Source organism: Ovis aries, chromosome 14 (genome assembly GCF_016772045.2).
Source record: "Ovis aries strain OAR_USU_Benz2616 breed Rambouillet chromosome 14, ARS-UI_Ramb_v3.0, whole genome shotgun sequence".
Taxonomy (NCBI): Eukaryota; Metazoa; Chordata; class Mammalia; order Artiodactyla; family Bovidae; genus Ovis; species Ovis aries.
In genome coordinates this window covers 18610360-18628761 of record NC_056067.1, presented here as the reverse complement: position 1 = coordinate 18628761, position 18402 = coordinate 18610360, and the positions used below count along the sequence as shown (strand labels likewise).

General features: G+C 50.0%; 1 protein-coding gene across 14 annotated transcripts in view; it reads right to left on the bottom strand.

Moving 5' to 3' along the window:
• NOD2 (nucleotide binding oligomerization domain containing 2) overlaps window positions 1-17033 on the bottom strand; it is a 37397-nt gene extending 20364 nt beyond the window's left edge. For 9 of the 14 annotated variants that reach the window (XM_015100434.4, XM_060397938.1, XM_060397941.1 and 6 more), the window contains exons 1-5: window positions 15630-15693; window positions 9764-9984; window positions 8134-8600; window positions 5633-5738; window positions 901-2716 (exon numbers count right to left, since the gene is read on the bottom strand). In XM_015100434.4, the coding sequence (XP_014955920.2) occupies window positions 901-2716; window positions 5633-5738; window positions 8134-8592 (2381 nt within the window). In that variant the 5' untranslated portion in view covers window positions 8593-8600; window positions 9764-9984; window positions 15630-15693. Of the gene's footprint in view, window positions 1-900; window positions 2717-5632; window positions 5739-8133; window positions 8601-9733; window positions 9985-15629; window positions 15694-15972 lie in introns of those variants that run through there. The other 5 variants (XM_060397935.1, XM_060397936.1, XM_042231598.2 and 2 more) reach the window with 5 other exon arrangements.
• Window positions 17034-18402: the final 1369 nt, after the last annotated feature.

Below are 18402 nucleotides of genomic sequence, written 5' to 3'. Positions count from 1 at the left end.
AATGAATCTCTCATGGGGTGTAGTCACCTCTGATTTGAGGGTAGTTCCTAATACAGACACATATTACACCAAACTTTGCCTGTGACTTCAAGGCTGCCATGGTGCCTCTGAAGCCCATCCATAACACAGGTTGCTTGTGGGGAGCAGAGACTGGTAACGAGAAAGCTATCAGTTGTGAATCTCAGTTCTGCCATTTCCTGTGTGATCCTGGACAAGTTACCTTGCTTCTCAGAGCCTCAAATCAACGATGCTGGGGATAATAAGGGCTTCCCAGGTGGCATCAGTGCCAGTGCAGGAGACATAAGACGTGGGTTCAACCCCTGAGTCGGGAATACCCCCCTGGAGGAGGGCATGGCAACCCACTCCAGTATTCTTGCCTGGAGAATCCCATGGACAGGGGAGTCTGGCCCGCTACAGTTCATGGGGTCACAGAATCAAACACAACTGAACCAACTAAGTACGCATAGCACGGGGATAATAACATCCCTTCCTACAGCCCAGGGTGGTTGCTGTGATTAAAAGATAATTCTGGAACTTCCCTGGTGGTCCCATGGTTAAGACCCCATGCTTTTTATGCAGGGGATATGGGTTCAATCCCTCATCAGGGAACTAAGATCCCACCTGCCTCACAGAGCAAAAAATATTTAAAAATAAATTAAAGCAGGCAATTCTGGGGAAAGTGTAATACAGTGCCTGGCACACGGGCCATTCCATAAATTTCGACTATCCTTATCATAAGTTGAATCTAAGGTGCAGACTGGGGAGGGAGCTCTGCTAGGTCTTTGTACAAAAGAGACTGGGCTTGGACTCCCGGCTCCCAGCATAAAGGGGGCTCCCCTACCTGCACCAGGATGGCAGCATTCCCACAGTGCCCAGCCAGCATCACCCAACATCACTCACTAAAGAGCTTTGCAGACGCCCAGGCAAGGCAGCAGCTGCTCCACGCCGATGTCGCCCACAGAGTTGTGGTCCAGCTGCAGGGCCACAGGCTGCCGGAGGTGGCGCAGCACGAAGGCCAGGGCGGCACACTCGGCCGGGCCCACACTGCAGAAGGTCAGCTTGAGGTGCCCGACGTTCAGCCTGCGCGCGGCCTCCCGCGCCAGCCGCTCCTCCTGCATCTCGTACAGGCTCCGGATGAGCCAGAGGAAGCCGGGCAGGGCGTGCATGCTCTTGGCCTCACCTGGCACGGCGGGTGGGATGGAGCGGAAGTGCTTGCAGAGGCTGCGGGTCAGACACCGCCGGACACAGTCCCAGCGCCGGAGCAGGGCCGTCTCAGAGGCCTGGCACTCAGCCAGCATGCTCCGGTGCTCCTGGGACAACAGCCCTGCCAGGAAGGCCCCTGTGATCTGGAGGTTGTGCGGCTCAGCCCCCTGCAGCAAAGCAGCCACACTGCCCTCTTTGCATCGGGAGCCCCGCAGGAACCATTTGGGCAGCACCCTGGCCAGCGGCGAGCTTCCAGGCCTGTGACCTTGGAAGAGATGTCTGAGCGAGGATGGCAGGGTGTCGGCACTAAGGGCGAGGTAGAACGCAGCAAAAAAGCACTGGAAAGTGATATGCAGAAATTCCAGGGGGGCTGTACTCCCAGGTACAACCCTCTTGGCATGCACCAGGAAGCCAAGAGAAAGGTCCTCACTATCGACGTGTGCCGCCTGCAGCTGTTTGGCTGAGAACACGTAGCAGCACGTGCCCAGGCCCCAGAGAGCCAGGTGGCCAAGGTGCAGGAGTGTGGGGAGCCTGCCCTGAATCAGGCTGGGTCCTGGGCCATGGGTGGCTAAGGGTGGGGGGGAAGCGTGCAGCAGAAAGTGCCGCAAGATCAGCAGGTACATATCCGTGGTGGTCTTTGGGGTCCCCCGGCCCTGCAGCAACAGCTCCTCGTGGCATTTGGACACCATCCAGGAGAAGACTGGCAGGTGGCACAGACCGTGCAGGGCTGAGGTGGCTCTGAGCAGGCAGAGGAGGCGGTCAGCCACCCCAGGCTCACGATGCCGCTTCCTCAGGTACAGTTCGATGCCCTCTTCCGAGAAGCCCTTGAGGCTGAGTTCCGTGCGCACGTGCTTTCGGAGGCTCGCTGATACCGCGCCTGGACGGCTGGTCAACACCTTGCAGGCGTTCTTTAGCAGGTTGCCCTGCAGAAGGTTGAAGAGCAGACTCTGGACTGACGTGGGGGCAGTCGGACAGCAGTGACGCTCCCCATCCGTGAACCTGAACCTGAACTCATCAAAGCCATCGAAGGTTAAGAGGATGCGCTCAGGGTGGTCAAGGAGGACCTGGAAGATATCCTGGGGGCCAAGGTCGGGCCAACAGCAGTGTTCGAAGAGCAGCATCTGCACGGACAGCGGTTTCACCAGGCACTGCAGCTGCCGGCAGCTGAACGGGAAGACGAAGAGAAATTCCTGGAAGGCCCGCCCTGAAGCCCAGAGCAGGTGCAGCTGCTGCAAGAGCGTGCTCTTGCCGCTGCCTGCCTCGCCCACCACCAGCACAGTGTCTGCCTCTTTGTTAAAATGGTCCCGGGTGCTGAAGAGCTCCTCCAGGCCTAGGGTGGTAGGGCTCTGCTGCGAAGGTCCAGCCATGCCCACCTCCATCTGGATTTCCAGAACATTCTCTGTATACACTTCTTCCAGGCACAGATTCTCTGCTCCATCATAGGTGCTCAGGAAACGAGACTGAGCTGATATAACGGTCCTCAGTTTGGACATGTACTTCTTACAGGCAGCATCTGGAAGACAGAAGAAGAAACAGAGGAGCTGGGACCATGGTGAAAATGGGACCTGATGAGGGGTGGGCTGCCTCAAGAAAATGAGACGTGATGCATGGGCAGTGCCCGTCCTGGCTCTCCACTCACAAGCCATGGACTTTGAGGTTGGTCATGTAACCTTCCTGAGACTCAGTTTTCTCCTCTGTGGGACGGAAAAAGTGGTGGTCCCTACGTTTTGCAGGTAGGGACCCATGTAAAAACTCATGGATCAATGAAGATAATGTTCTTTGTTCAATGTCCAACACGAAGTGCTCAAAAGACATTGCCTAGCACCATTATCGTTACTGACATTGCAAAGAGCTGTAGAGAAGATCAAGAGCACCGGGCTGGGATCAGAAGACCTGCATTTTGATGTCTGTCCCGCCATGTTGGTTCAGTAGACTTAGACAAGTCCCCTCACCACTCAGCCTCAGCTGTTCTTTCTAAAGGGAAACAGAAGGCTTAAGGACACAGGAGCTCAGTTTCTGAAGTCAGATATACCTGAGTTTGAAATCTGGGTCTACCATCAACTTGAGCAAGTGTCTCATCCTTTCTGGCTTTAGCATTCTTATCTTTAAAACTGGGAACAAAGCACACCTTGAAGGATTGTTTTAGGAAGAAATGAGAAAAAAAAAAGAGCTTAGAAGAACGGTAACTCTCACAGAATGGTGTTTATTATCATGATTACTGGAAGCAGCAGGCACATCAGTGGCCCCTCTAAGGCACCCACGTTCTAATTCACAGCATATGTGACTATGTTAACTTACTTGCAAAAGGGATTAGACAGATGTGATTAAACTAAAGACCTTGAGACAGGAAGCTTATCCTAGTTTATGTGAGTGGAGCCCGCAGTGAATGGCATCTGGGCCACTGGGGCGCCCAGATCAAGGACCTGGACAATATTCCCTAATCAAGATCTACTTCCCCATCCTCTTCATAGAACTGTCTGCAATACAAATTCTCATGTCTAGGATGTGTCCGGAGGGGTGCTGTTTTTCCTTTTGTTGTTGTTGTTCAGCCGCTAAGTTATACCTGTCTTTTGGGGACCCCATGCACTGCAACACGCCAGGCTTCCCTGTCCTTCACTATCTCCCAGAGTTTGTTTATAGTCATGTCCATTGAGTTGGTGATGCATTTCATCTTCTGCTGGCCTCTTCACCTTTTGCCTTCACCATCCTCATATTATACCAACATGAGCAAACCACTCCCAGGGTCAGGGGTTAGTTCTTTTTATAGGAAATTGAGAAGTGATGGTCCAGAGCCCCAGGCGGTAGGACCACAGAGTATCACAGCCTCACTGCCCCCAACCAGGTACTGACCCATTTGTTCTCAACTCAAAGGCTAAAAGGTAATTCTCACAGAGCGATGAGCACACTGAAGCTGTATTTATGGCCATTCAAAGGACAGGCCCTGTGACTGTTGTTTCCTCTCTGTTCCCAAAGCTGATGACTGTTTTTGCCCTTAATGCCACCTGGATAAACTAGGAGCATTGAATAGAGACTGCAAAATATATATTTTTTCCTAATACTCTGATTTTGCATGCAGGATTTCCAGCTGCCAACAATCATATCAAAATTCTCCAGGGGAAAAATTTTTCTCATTTTAAAAACAAACACATCAATTGTCACCTTTGGAACTGTCACCTTTAGGAATCTTGCACCATGGCACAATGTTAACCATGTGTGAACAGCCAGCTGAGGTTGATGATACCAATAGCAAATATTAACCAAGGGCTAAGCAGGGTACCATGCTCGGAGCTGTGCATCCCCTGTCGTGTACTGATGTCTGCGTTCTGTTCTCAGGTGAGAGGGTGCAGACCCAGAGGCCAAGCACATGCTTCCAGGCATCCTTCCTTCAGGGGGCAGAGCCCAGGGTGATAAATCCATCTCTCAGCACCATGCACAAGTCAAGGGGCCTTGATGGTAACGAGCTTTCCTGACGGTGATATGAGAATAAGACACACGAGGCCTGCATCCTCTCTTTAAAACCAATGAGCTCTTCTCCCAAGAAAAGAGGAAGCATGGATGCAGATGGTCTAAAACCAGATCCGTCCTCCCCTACCTTGTCACTCAACCTCCTGCCCCAGTTTCCATATCTGCAAAGTGGAGGAAATAATACCTGCTTCTCAGGGTTGTTGCCAAGGACAGACATCATACATAAAGCACTTGGCAGGATGCCTGGGATGTTCGAGCTGTGCTGCCTGAGCCTCTCCCATTCCTGAGTTGGGTCGGTGACCATGTGAGATGAGAGATATCACATTATCTAAATCCATTTGGCTCCTAAGTTTCTGATGATGAGTAGCTAAACTGCAGAGATCAAGAGATACCAGCCATCAAAAAGTGTTTCTGTATCTTTCCAATACAAGTAATGAGAGAAGCGCCAGTGAGAAAGGCCAGTATTAGCTCTCAAGACAAGATTGCTCAAGTGATCACTCTGCAGGGTAAAAGGAAATAAAAGCAAACCCTAATAGTACACACATTAATCCTCCCAACATCCCATTGAGACAGTGTTGGTGTTGTTACTGTTGTTTAGTCACTAAGTCATGTCTAACTCTTTTGCAACCCCATAGACTGTAGCCTACCAGGCTCCTCTGTCCATGGGATCGCCCAGGCAAGAATACTAGAGTGGGTAGCCATTTCTTTCAGGAGATCTTCCCATCCCAGGGATCAAACCTCCATCTCCTGCATTGGCAGGTGGATTCTTTACCACTGGGCCACCAAGGAAGCCCCAGACAGTGGTGATGTTACCCTTAAAATGAGACACTGAGTTTTAGGGAGGTTTGCACAGCCAGTAAGTGAGATTTTAGCTGACAAGTCTTATGCTGATGTTTTTGCTCTTCACCATGAATCTGAAAGTCTTCCTTTCCTTTTCTGATGACTGAAAAGAACACATACATACCTTCAAAAGGCAGGGCCAATGGGACCGGTAATTCCTGAATACACTGTAGAAGAAAGGCAGCCAACCCATTCGCCTTCACTGCGGCGAGATCAAGGAGCCTTCTTGCCTGTGAGGAAAGCAAAAGTCGTTATTTATCCAGAAAGGCAATGGAGAGGTGTGAGAAGGTCTCTACCAACTATGGCAATGCCATGAGCCCCTCTCTTCCACCACAGTGAAAGGCCAGAAAAACATCTGCACTGTAAGATGCATTTAAATAAGCCAGCGCAGTATCAGGTGGTGAAGTGAACACTTGAACACACATCCAATGTGGTTTCCTCTTAAGACTCACTGAAAGAGTGAACAACTTAAAAAAACAGAGAAAAAGACATAAATCTATAAACCTACAAGAATGGGAAAAATAATTCTGGGAAGATGGAAATCACTTGAATGAGTAGCGATTTCTTCCAGTCTCTGTAATCGCCACAGGGACTAGAGCACAAGGTACAAAGGTATGTTTCAGGTGCGCTCATGATAGAGCTGCCCTAAGACACCTGAACATAAATACTATGAACACTTTAAAGCAGCCTTGAGCAGGCTTACTCCATGAGTCCCAATCAGCTTTACCTAAACTCACTTGAACACCAAACACATACTCCAAAAACAGACAAAACTCAAAACTAGAAAGTCCCCTTGACATTTTGAGACCATACACATTCCTTTACTTAGAGCAGTCTTATGGCTCCTCAAAACATTGCTCAAACATCATCAGTGATTTTGCTCTTCAAAGATGCTATCAATAAATCACACACAAGAGCTTCCCAAAAGAAGCAAAAATTGATGTGAACTAATTTTTCAAGCAAATGTTTAAAATTCAAATGAGAAAGCAGACAACATTGTAAATGAACTATACTCCAATAAATCTTTTAAAATAACATTATTACAAAATAAAAAATGAAGTAAACCCACTCCATCCTAACACTGCAATGTATTCCAGTTCATTCATTCATTTAATAATTCATTATTTCATCAACAAATATTTCTTGAGTGCCTACTATGTACAAGGTTCTCAGCACAATAAGCTTTAAGACACAAACTGGTACATAGTAGGCATCAAAATAGATTCATATGATTTTAATTAATTAAATTCTAATTAATGAATTCAATTAATTAGTCAAACCCTGGGTTTAGCACTGGCCCTCTCATTAACTACTGTGAGCTTTTTCTCACTTTTCTGAGACTTAATTTCCCAATCCATAAAGTGGGCTGTTAGTGACTATTCCATCTGCACTACAGGAGACCTGAGGGTCACTCTTTGGGAGAAAACAAAACCAAGAGCTTCAGAAATACCCTAAAGACATTTTTCTGTTCTTGTGGAATGGCATCTTCAGAGGCAGTTATCATAACCCTGAATGTTTATGAGCTAATGCAATTTCATATAGAAGTCCTATGTGGGCATTTAAACTACGTAAGTACATAGTGTTTTGAATTAATTATTAAACACAGATTTAACTTAATAAATGTTTGTGATCTGTTGAGCTGTTAATCTGAAGCAGACGGCACTGAAAGTGAACAAGTACAGAGCATCACCAGTTACAGAACTAATAGTAAACAGTGAGCAGATGAGCGCTGGGTGGTGGCTTAGTGCTCAGTCGTGTCCGACTCTGTGACCCCATGGCCTGTAACCCACCAGGCTGTGCTGTCCATGGGATTTCCCAGGCAAGAATACTGGAGTGGGTTGCCATTTCCTTCTCCACAATGCATACTTACTATGTGCTAGGTACTATTCTAAGAGTTATGTAGCTCACCGCATCAAATTCTCCCAAGACCTTACTGATGTTTCCCAGATGAGGAATCTGAGACAGGAGAGATTAAGGAATGAGAGCTTCCACAGAGAAATCTGAAGTCACAGGCCTTGAGCCTGCATCAGCCTGACTTCAGAATCCAAGATGCTCGCCACCACATAACAACATCTCGCATTAGAAGTGGCATGATACCAAAAGGCCACAGCAACTTTCACCTTCCCAGCTACCTTATTTATTTTTATTGATTAATTTTTGCCACACCATGCAACATTTGGGATCTTGGTTCTCCGACCAGGGATCAAATTTGTGCACCCTGCAGTGGAAACGTGGAGTCTTAACCACTGGATGGCCAGGAAAGACCGCTGGCTCCCAGGTGACACAGAGCTAAAGAATCCCCATGTTAGTGCAGAGACAAAGGAGACTTGGGTTCGATTCTTGGGTTGGGAAGATCCCCTAGAGAAGGAAATGGCAACCCGCTCCAGTATTCCCACCTGAAAAATCCCACGGACAGAAGAGCCTGGTGGGCTATAGTCCATGGGGTCACAGAGAGTCTGACAAGACTGAGCACGCATGCACACGCACGCATGCACACACACACGCACCTTTAAAGGAAGAGGACTATGACCCACAAGTCCCCACAGGCCTGATTTCACGAACTAGTCTCAATAGCTAAGCACACTTTTCCTCCGAAATCTGACGAGCCAAGAGGGAAGTGCTTACCCGCTGGGATGATGTGAAGATGGGCCGCCTGATTTCATCAGTTTCATACTGGCTGATGAAACCCCGCTGCTGTGTCAGGTCCAGCACACCCTCCACGTGGCCGTAGAGTCTCCTGACGATGGCTGGCCGATGACTCTGCAGGTCACGGGCTGGGTGGGGTGAGTGGGGGTCCCAGGAGCTGGGAAGCTCAGGGGGCTGGCTGTCGGCCTGGGCCTCCTGCACAGCTGCAGTCAGTTGCTCACAGCCCCAGGCACCCTTATTCCAGATGGTGTCCAGGAGGCGCCTGGCCAAGTGGGAGATGGGCTGGCCCACGAGGCTAAGCCCCTCATAGTCCTCCCAGGAGAGGACTTCCCGGGAAAGCAGCCGGTCCACAATACTCTCAAAGCCCTCCAGGGACCCCGAGACCAGCAACTCCACCAGCTGGCTTCTCTGTGTCTGAAAAGCATCTTGCGCGCACATTTCACAATCTGGGAGGAGAAAGAGGTCAGCGCAGGGCTTCTCAGAAAGCAGGCGGAGGGTAGTGGAGAGGGCAAGTCTGCCCCACCCTGAGGCCAAGGCAGCCACAGCTGTACCCTCAGACACTACCAAGGCAAGCTCCCCATTGTACAGATGTACAAACTGAGGCTCAGAGAAGGCAAACTGGCTTGTGGTCTCACAGATGATCTGAAGCAGCCAGGAGTTAAATTAAGGCCCCTAGCTGCGACATCTATGCATCATCCCTGGTTTAACAAGTTTATGACTTCCCTGGTGGTTGAGTGGTGAAGAATCCGCCTGCCAATGCAAGGGACAAGGTTCGAACCCTGGTGCGGGAAGATTCCAAATGCTGCAGGGCAACTAAGCCTGACACAATTACTGCACCCGCACCAAAGAGCCTGCAGGCCGCAACTGCTGAAGACCGTATGCCCTAAAGAAAGAAGCCACTGCACCGGGAAGGCCACAGGCCACCACTACTGCGGCCCCCACTCACTACAACCAGAGAAACCCCACGGGCAGTAGTGAAGAACTTTTGGTCCTCTGCCAAAAATAAATAAAATTTTTTAAAAAATTTAAAAAGGATTCTGTTAATATTAGGAGCAATGTCTCCCGAGGAATCGGGGAATCATTTCTCAACGAGAGGTCCCTTCTATGCTGGTTGGATTCACGCTACCATAGCTCTCTCTTCAATAATGGCTAATGTTTATTAATTAACCACATATACCATGTCAGGCACCATCCTAAGTGTTTTCGATTAACCCCGCCAACCACTCTGAATTTGGTACTAGGATCAGCCCTACTTTACATATGAAGAAACTGAGTCAGAGAGAAGCTTGGTGACCTACGCAAGGGTTGAGGTAGAGCCAGGATCTGAACCCCAGCAGAGCAACTCCAGAAGGCATGCCTTTCATTCCCTTGTATTTGGGTTCCCTACAGAGGCCCAAGCCCAGACCTGTGTACATAACCCACGGCGACCCCCCCAGGACAGACCCAGAACACTGCTGTAAAGATGCCAACCCAGGTGAAGTGAAACTCGTGGTGCTTTTCAAAGCCTGTGGATGCACTGACTCCCATCTACTCTTCCCCTCCCCAAATGCCCAGGCCCTCCCCTGCCCCCACCACACACCGTGCGCTGTCACCTCTGCCAATGGCTTACTCTGGGCTCAGCCTTCAGACTCTGGGTCCTGGGAGTCCGTGGGAAGCGATCTCACAGAGCTCCAAGCCCTGGCAGGGTCCCCACGCAGCAGAGAAAATCTCACAGCAGGTTCCCTTCTGTGATGGTCACGCAGTCCAGGGATGTGGGCTGGTGCAGTGCCCACAGAGAGTGAAAGTGAAAGGACGTAGGCATGGGAACCGAAGAGGAACTCCAGCGTCTGTCTACAAAACAGGGACATTCCAGGAGACTCAAGGGAGCAGACGCCAAGGGGCTTGGAAAGTCTGCCTTTTCCCTATTGGTTCTTTATGTGCCTAACTCCCTTCTTGGCCCAAGTGGAAGCCTGGGTTTTACTCATCCTGGCATCTCTAAGCCTGGCATGGAGCTGGGCCATGGGGAAGTACAGTGGGAATGTTCATGAATCAAAAATCCACTAAAAAGGGGTGGGGCTGTAACATTCTGTACCCGTCCTCACATGCCAGCCAAAGGAAGGGAAAGGAGAGATCGCAGCTCAGAATCCTGCCAACATGTAGGCTGGAATTCCTGTGCTGGCTAGATGAGGAAACTGAGGCAGCCAGGTGGCCCACGTGTCTGGCAGCTTCGGGGGCTGTGAATCCCCAATGCGGAGGCCACTGTAAACCAGAAAGGAACCCAGTTCTCTCTGGCCAAGCAGGCCTCCTCCCTGTGCCCAGTGCCAAGCAGAGGAGTCCAGAGGATAGAAGTGGGGAGAGGGGAGAGGAGAGAACAAGATGGGGTAGGACAGGCTCTGGGCTTGACGCTGGAGTGGTTCTCGGCTATGAAAACACCAGCTCCATCACCACACCTGCCCAGGTCCTCCAGAAACAGCCCATGAATGGGGTCTGCACTTCACCTCGAACCCAATGCCTAGAAGACACATGTGCAGCCAGGAATTAAAGAAGCTGAAGAGTTCAGATGAGATAGGACATTGCCTACCCCTCTCAACCAGAGGAGGCCTAAGGACAAACAGCGGCTCTCTCCTCTACATTGGGAGAATCTGGATCACTCAACCCCCGACCCCCAAAGATCATTAGGTTCAGAGTGCATGCTCAGTTGCTTCAGTCGTGTCCCACTCTTTGAGACCCTACAGACTGTAGCCCTCCAGGCTCCTCAGTCCATGGCTTAGAGTAGGCATGGCCAAGCCATCTGCAGGCGGGCCTTACGTGGCACAGGACTGGCAGGTCTCGATTTGCCCACAGACTCTATGTGTTTCCTGGGGAAATCCCCTTCAAGATGGGCAGAGGCCAGAGTTGGCAAAGCATATGTGAAGAATTACGTAATTCTCAGCAGTTCTGGCACAAAGCTTTCAGCCTCCAACATGACCTACACAGAGAGACCCCACCAAGCCTAATGATCTTTGACACACCTACAAATACACTCACCCACAAGGGGACGAGCTACAGCTAAGCCGGGGCCCTCCACAAGCCCGCCAAGTCTGGGTCAGCCGACAGATGCTTGAGGCACGCCTATTAGACTTGTGATGTCAGGGTACCCGGAGAAGGAGGCAGGCCCTAGCCAGAAGGTTTGGCAGTCTATCCTCCCACCAAGAGCTGGAAAGTCCCATCTCTGTCCTAGCCTTCTTCCAGAAACCTCAGAACTGGGAGAACCTCCAAGGATCAATCTTGCCAGCACTCTGTGTCTAAGAAGGCATTGTCCTTTCTCATCCTAAACATCCAGGGCAAAAGACCTGGCCTGTTGCTGTCCTCACTAACTAGTACAGGAAGTTCCTCATCATGTCTAACAAAAGTTTTTCCTGCTTCAGTTTAAATTGCAAACAATAGAAAACAGATGTCCACTCAACACCTATTTCATAAAAACTGTCCCTAAAATCCTACCTCTTGCCCCTTTATTCCCTGCCCAGACTGCCCCTCTTCGGACTAAATCAATCAGCCTCTCTCCATTACCTTTTCTTCTTCACTTCAATTACTGCAACTTTGAGGTCATTATAGTCTTTTCTCGAGGAGGGTACAGTCTATGCAAAGAAAGGGGCACTTCATTGCTGAAACAGAGGGTCAAGCGGAAGGGGCAACCCACACGGGGCCCCCGCTTATCCCCAAGCCTAGGGCAAGCCCTGACCCCTCCTTCCTTCGTGAGACACAGCCGGTCTGGTTTTTCTGGAGCCCTGAGCCATTTGATTTGCCGAAGTGCTGAAATCTCAGCCTGCTGGACAGCTGCAGACAGGAAAGAGAGGGAGGCCCCAGAAGTTCGCCTTCTGAGCTGTCCTGCTCTCATCAGGGGCCACGCCTCCACTGGGGCACTGGACCTATCGCCCCCTCACTTACTGCAGCATGCCCCATTCTTGCCCCCTTCACCAAGCTTCTCACCAGGAGAGCTGTTCTCAGCAGCACATACACACAATGTAATTTCTCCACCTAACCCTGTTTCTCGGCCCCCTTCACAGCAGGACTCCTGGGCTGTCGTCTGTACTGCTCTCCTCAAGCTCTCCCCTCCTGTCCCCTTTGGCCTCCAGCTTCTTTTGTCATGGCCCCCGGTGACCTCCAGGTTGCTGGATTCTCAACCCTCACTTGCTGGCTCTGCCAAAGGCATTCATCATCATCACTCCCTCTCTTCTCCCTGAAGCATCTTCTGTGTTCCCTCCAGAATACCCCCAACTCTCTGATTTCTCCTCCCATCTCACTGGCTGTTCTTTTGTCTCCTTGGCTAATTCCTAATGCTGCGAGCTATAGAACTCCCTGGTGGGACCTCTTTTCTCTGAATGACTCTCTCCCTACGTGAGCTTGTGGCTTTAAATACCAGCTATCTGGTGATGATTCCCTAAATTTTATTTCCAGCTCCAATGTCCCCACTAGGCTTTTCCAACTGCCTAATTGGATGCCCAACCTAGATAGCATATTCAAAAGCAGAGACGTTACTTTGACAACAAAAGTCCGTCTAGTCAAGGCTATGGTTTTTCCAGTGGTCATGTATGCATGTGAAAGTTGGACTGTGAAGAAAGCTGAGCACTGAAGAACTGATGCTTTTGAACTGTGGTGTTGGAGAAGACTCTTAAGAGTCCCTTGGACTGCAAGGAGATCCAACCAGTCCATTCTAAAGGAGATCAGCCCTAGGTGTTCTTTGGAAGGAATGATGCTAAAGCTGAAACTCCAATACTTTGGCCACCTCATGCGAAGAGTTGACTCATTGGAAAAGACTGATGCTGGGAGGGATTGGGGGCAGGAGGAGAACGGGACGACAGAGGATGAGATGGCTGGATGGCATCACCAACTCTATGGACGTGAGTCTGAGTGAACTCCGGGAGTCGGTGATGGACAGGGAAGACTGGCATGCTGCGATTCATGGGGTCGCAAAGAGTCGGACATGACTGAACTGAACTGAACTGAATGGGATGCCCAATGGGCATCTCAAACTTCACAAGCACAAAACCAAACTCCAGATCCTCCCCCTAAACAGGGCCCATTTCAGTCTATGAAAAAGAAAAGAAAGTGTTAGTCACTCAGTCATGTCTGACTGATTCTTTGCGATCCCATGGACTATAGCCTGCCAGACTCTTCTGTCCATGGAATTTTCCAGGCAACGATACTGGAGTGGGTAGCCATTCCCTTCTCCAGGGGATCTCCCCGACACAGGGATTGAACCTGGGTCTCCCGCACTGTGTTTCCAGGGAAACCCTATTTCAGTCTATGCTCAGCCCCCGAATCTCCCAGCCACCTTAGACTCCCCCTTTCTCTCAAATCCCCAATTCGATCACCCCCCTACCTTCACATATATCCCAAATCTGAAAATCTGATATTTTTCATCATTTTTCTGCCATGGGTACAAGCCCCCCATGGTCTCTCCCCAGAATGACAACAGTGGTCCCCTCAGTGGCCTCCCTACCCTTCTGGCTTCACCTCCCTATAGCCTCTCTCCTGCCCACAGCCAGATGAACCTGCTAATCCCTAAGTCAGAGCAGGTGATGCTCTGCACAAAGATCTCCAGTGGTTCCCAGTGCACTCAGAGTGAAAACCAAAGCCCTCGAGGTGGCCTTCAAGACCCCACCCTATGTAAGGGTCCCACCTCCCCACCTCCCCACCCCTTACATCTCTGCACTCATTTCCTACTCATACTTCACTGGCTCCTCACCTACCCTGCTCCAGGCACACTGACCTTTTTCCCAGAACAAGCCAGACCTGCTTCCACCTGTCATACTTCTGCCCCAGGACCTTTGCATATGCTCTTCCCTCTGTGGGCACACTGTCCTTTCCTCCAGTTATTCACATAGCTTCCCCCTCACCTCCTGTAAGGCTTTGCTCAGTTGTCACTCTCAGAGAGACCCTCCCTGACTAAGCTGTATAAAACCACAATGCATGTGTGCTAAGTCGTGTCCAACTCTTTGCAACCCTGCGAGCTGTAGCCTGCCAGCTCCTCTGTCCATAGGATTCTCCAGACAAGAATACTGGAGTGCGTTGCCGTGCCCTCCTCCAGGGGATCTTGTCAGAGACCCAGGTCTCCTGCGTTGGCAGGTGAGTTCTTTACCACTAGCGCCACCTGGCCCCTTACCTCATCCCTCTTGCCTGCTTTCTTTCTCTCTATAGCACTTATTACTACTACCTGAGATGTCACGTATTTACTTATTGACGGCTGTCCAACTCCTTTCCAGAAAACGAACCCCACGAGGGCAGAGAATTTTATCTGATGTTTTCTTTGCTGTACCCTCAGTGTCTCATCCAGTGAACTGATCAAGACTGTATGAACGAATAAAAAAATGGATTTCCTCTGCATGGTTCTAGGAGCCAGAAGTGGAGCCAAGGGGTGGAATCTGCTAGCCACAGATTTTTGACTAAATGAAGCCAGAGCTGCAGGACGCTGAACAGTGTTTCTTAAGTGATGAGCTCCCCAACACTGAACATATGTAGTTGAGGGATCATGCACTGGGTGGGAGGTTAGCAGGCTAGATGGGGTCCCTTCCAGGCTCAGATCTCAGAAGGCTGATTGGTGAAGGGGATCTGAGTGACCAGTTAATTTAGGAGCAGAGTGATTAGGAGAGTGAAGCAACAGGAATGTCTTCATCAATGGGGTCCTCTCCCCTCTGTGGAACAAGGACCCTGTGCCCAGAGAACAGCCTGTGGGGAGATGGAGCCCACCACTGGGAGAAGCCCAAGAGCTCGAAAAAGGAGAGAAGCAAGAACAGACTGGGAGCCAAGGGTTCAGCAGGAGGCGCCCTCCTGGAGGAGATGGAGGAGGCGTTTGAGTTTGTTGCAAAGCAAGGAGGACCAGATGGCTGTTCCTCAACAGCAGGAGAAAATGAGAGGATGAACAGCCCAAAGATGCGGCACTGGCAGCCCCTGGTGTGTGTGGGTCTGGGCAGAGATAGGACTGGGGATGGGCAGGGGTCCCCACACCCACCAGTGAGGGGGTGAAGGCAGGAGACTCCCACGACAGTTACCAGGCCACAGGCAGGGTTAGAGAGCATCGGGGCACTCTCATTTATACCCATCCACTCACAAGCAAGGTGAAACTGGGGAAACTGAGGCAGGGAGGAGGAGGTTGGACAGAAATTAGCTCCCGCTCAGAAATCTGAAGCCTGGCCGGCCGGCGCCTCACAACTTCACAGTGGACTTTCTCCCTACACACAACCTCGACCCCCAAATCACACCTCTCTATAGAACGCAGAGGCTCCAGGGACGGAAGTTCCGCCCACGCCGCCCCCCCTCTAGCCTCCTCACAGTCCGCCAGGAGGCTCCCCAGCCTCCAGACGGCCCCTTTCCTTCTAGACTCCAGGACTCCCGAAGGGGAAACCGAGGCAGCTTCATCGCGAGCCTGGCGGCCTGGACGGCAGTCAGATGTCCCAATCCCAGGAGCGGGACCCTCGGCGCCCACCGTCCCTCGCGCTGGGCTCAGGAGCACTCACCCCTGGCAACCGGGTTCCGCGGTGCGTCTTAGTCTCCACTCGCCGGCTCCGCACCGGCGAAACTAGGCTGTGCTGGCGTTCGGCCCCGCCCCCATCCCGGCTTCGCCCCGCCCCCATCCCGGCTCCGCCCCGCCCCACCCCGAACACGCCCCTTCCCGACCACAAGCCCGACTTGCCCCGCCCCCTCGGCCCAGCAGCCCCGTCGCTCCTGGCCCCGCCCCCACCTCCTGGGAGTCGAGGGTCAGAGCGACCCGGGCGGCCAGAGCACACAGGGCAAACACATACACACGCAGAGATATACTTTGAATTGAAAAGCTAGGTAAGCTGTTGGGGTCGGTATTACCTGTCCCCGCTTTGAGGGTCAGTAAGTCAATAGTCTTGTTGTTTTTGTTCAGTCGCTCAGTGGTGTCCGACTCTGCCGCCCCGTGGACTGCAGCACGCTAGGCTTCCCTGTCTTTCACCATCTTCCGGATCTTGCTCAGACTCATGTCCATCAAGTCAGTGATGCCATCCAACCGTCTCATCCTCTGTCGTCCCCTTCTCCCGCCTTCAATCTTTCCCAGCATCAGAGTCTTTCCCAATGAGTCCAATCTTCTCATCAGGTGGCCAAAGTATTGGAGTTTCAGCTTCAGCATCAGTCCTTCCAATGAACACCCAGGACTGATCTCTTTTAGGATGGATTGGTTGGATCTCCTTGCAGTCCAAGAGACTCCCAAGAGTCTTCTCCAACACCACAGTTCAAAAGCATCAATACTTCAGCTCAGCCTTCTTTATGGTCCAATTCTCACATCCATACATGACTACTGGAAAAACCATAGCTTTGACTACATGGACCTTCGTTGGCAAAGTAATGTCTCTGCTTTTTAATATGCTGTCTAGGTTTTTCATAGCTTTTCTTCCAAGGAGCAAGCGTCTTTTAATTTTATGGCTGCAGTCACTGTCCAGTGATTTTGGAGCCCAAGAAAATAAAGTCTGTCACTGTTTCCATTGTTTCCCCATCTATTTGCCATGAAGTGATGGGACTGGATGCCATGATCTTAGTTTTCTGAATGTTGAGTTTTAAGCCAGCTTTTTTGCTCTTCTCTTTCACCTTCATCAAGAGGCTCTTTAGTTCCTCTTTGCTTTCTGCACTAAGGGTGGAGTCATCTGCCTGTCTGAGGTTTAGTCATCTAAAGCCTTCCTATTGTGAAGTCCCAAGACAGAGTTCTCCCGAGTATGATGGTTACATGTTAGGTAACAGTGGACAGGGCATTTAAACTTCCTCTTTTTACATTTTTCTTTCAATTCTTCCAAGTTGAGGCAAACCATCTCAGTTTAGTAATAACAGGACTTGAACACCTCTCTAACACTGACTAGTCCAGTTGGCTCTGTGACATTACCTAACTAGAATTTACCAGAATTCTTTTTTACATTAAATTTATTTTATTTTATGATTTCCTATTTCTGGGAAGTGATTGCTACTTTTTCATTGAACGTATTGCTTCACCCTGGTGGCTCAATGGCAAAGAACTTGCCTGGCAGTGAAGGAGATGTGGGTTCAATCCCTGGGTCGGGAAGGTCCCTTAGAGAAGGAAATGGCAACCCACTCCAGTATTCTTGCCAGAGAAATCCCATGGACAGAGTAGCATGGTCGGCTATGGTCCACGGGGTCAGAAAAGAATTTGACAGGACTTAGGGACTAAACAGTAACAACAATTAGTATAAACAATCCCTTTAAAACATTTGTACTTGGAAAATTTTAAATGTGAAGTCAGTTTCAAGGGAAAATAAACTGACACTGACGTAGTGCTTTACAGACATTGAGTTAATCCTACCTACAGGATATTTGCTCAGTTCAGTTCAGTCGCTCGTGTCCAACTCTTTGTGACTCCGTGAACTGCAGCATGTCAGGCTTTCCTGTCCATCACCAACTCCCGGAGTTTACTCAAATCCATGTCCATCTAGTCGGTGATGCCATCCAACCATCTCATCCTCTGTCCTCCCCTTTCCTCTTGCCCTCAATCTTTTCCAGCATCAGGGTCTTTTCCAATGAGTCGGGTCTTCACATCAGGTGGCCAAAGTATTGGAGTTTCAGCTTCAGCATCAGTACTTCCAATGAATATTCAGGGCTGATTTCTGTTAGGATGGACTGGTTGGATCTCCTTGCAGTCCAAGGGACTCTCAAGAGTTTTCTCCAACACCGCAGTTCAAAAGCATCAATTCATCGCTGCTCAGCTTTCTTTATAGTCCAACTCTCATATCCATACATGACTACTGGAAAAACCATAGCCTTGATTAGATGGATCTTTGTTGGTAAAGTAATGTCTCTGCTTTTTAATATGCTGTCTAGGTTTTTCATAGCTTTTCTTCCAAGGAACAAGTGTCTTTTTAATTTCATGGCTGCAGTCACTATCTGCGGTGATTTTGGAGCCCAAGAAAATAAAGTCTGTCTCTCTTTCCATTGTTTCCCCATCTATTTGCCATGAAGCAATGGGACTTGATGCCATGATCTCATTTTTCTGGATGTTGAGTTTTAAGCCAACTTTTTTACTCTCCTCTTTCACATTCATCAAGAGGCTCTTAAGTTTTTCTTCACTTTCTGCCATAAGGGTGGTGTTATCTGCATATCTGAGGTTATTGATATTTCTCCCAGCAATCTTGATTCTAGCTTGTGCTTCATCCAGCCCGGCATTTCGCATGATGTAGGATACTGGCTATCATTACTTTGATCTATAGAGGAAGAAACTGAGGCACAGAAGAGTTGATCAATCAATCCAAGTCCTGACAGCAGAGC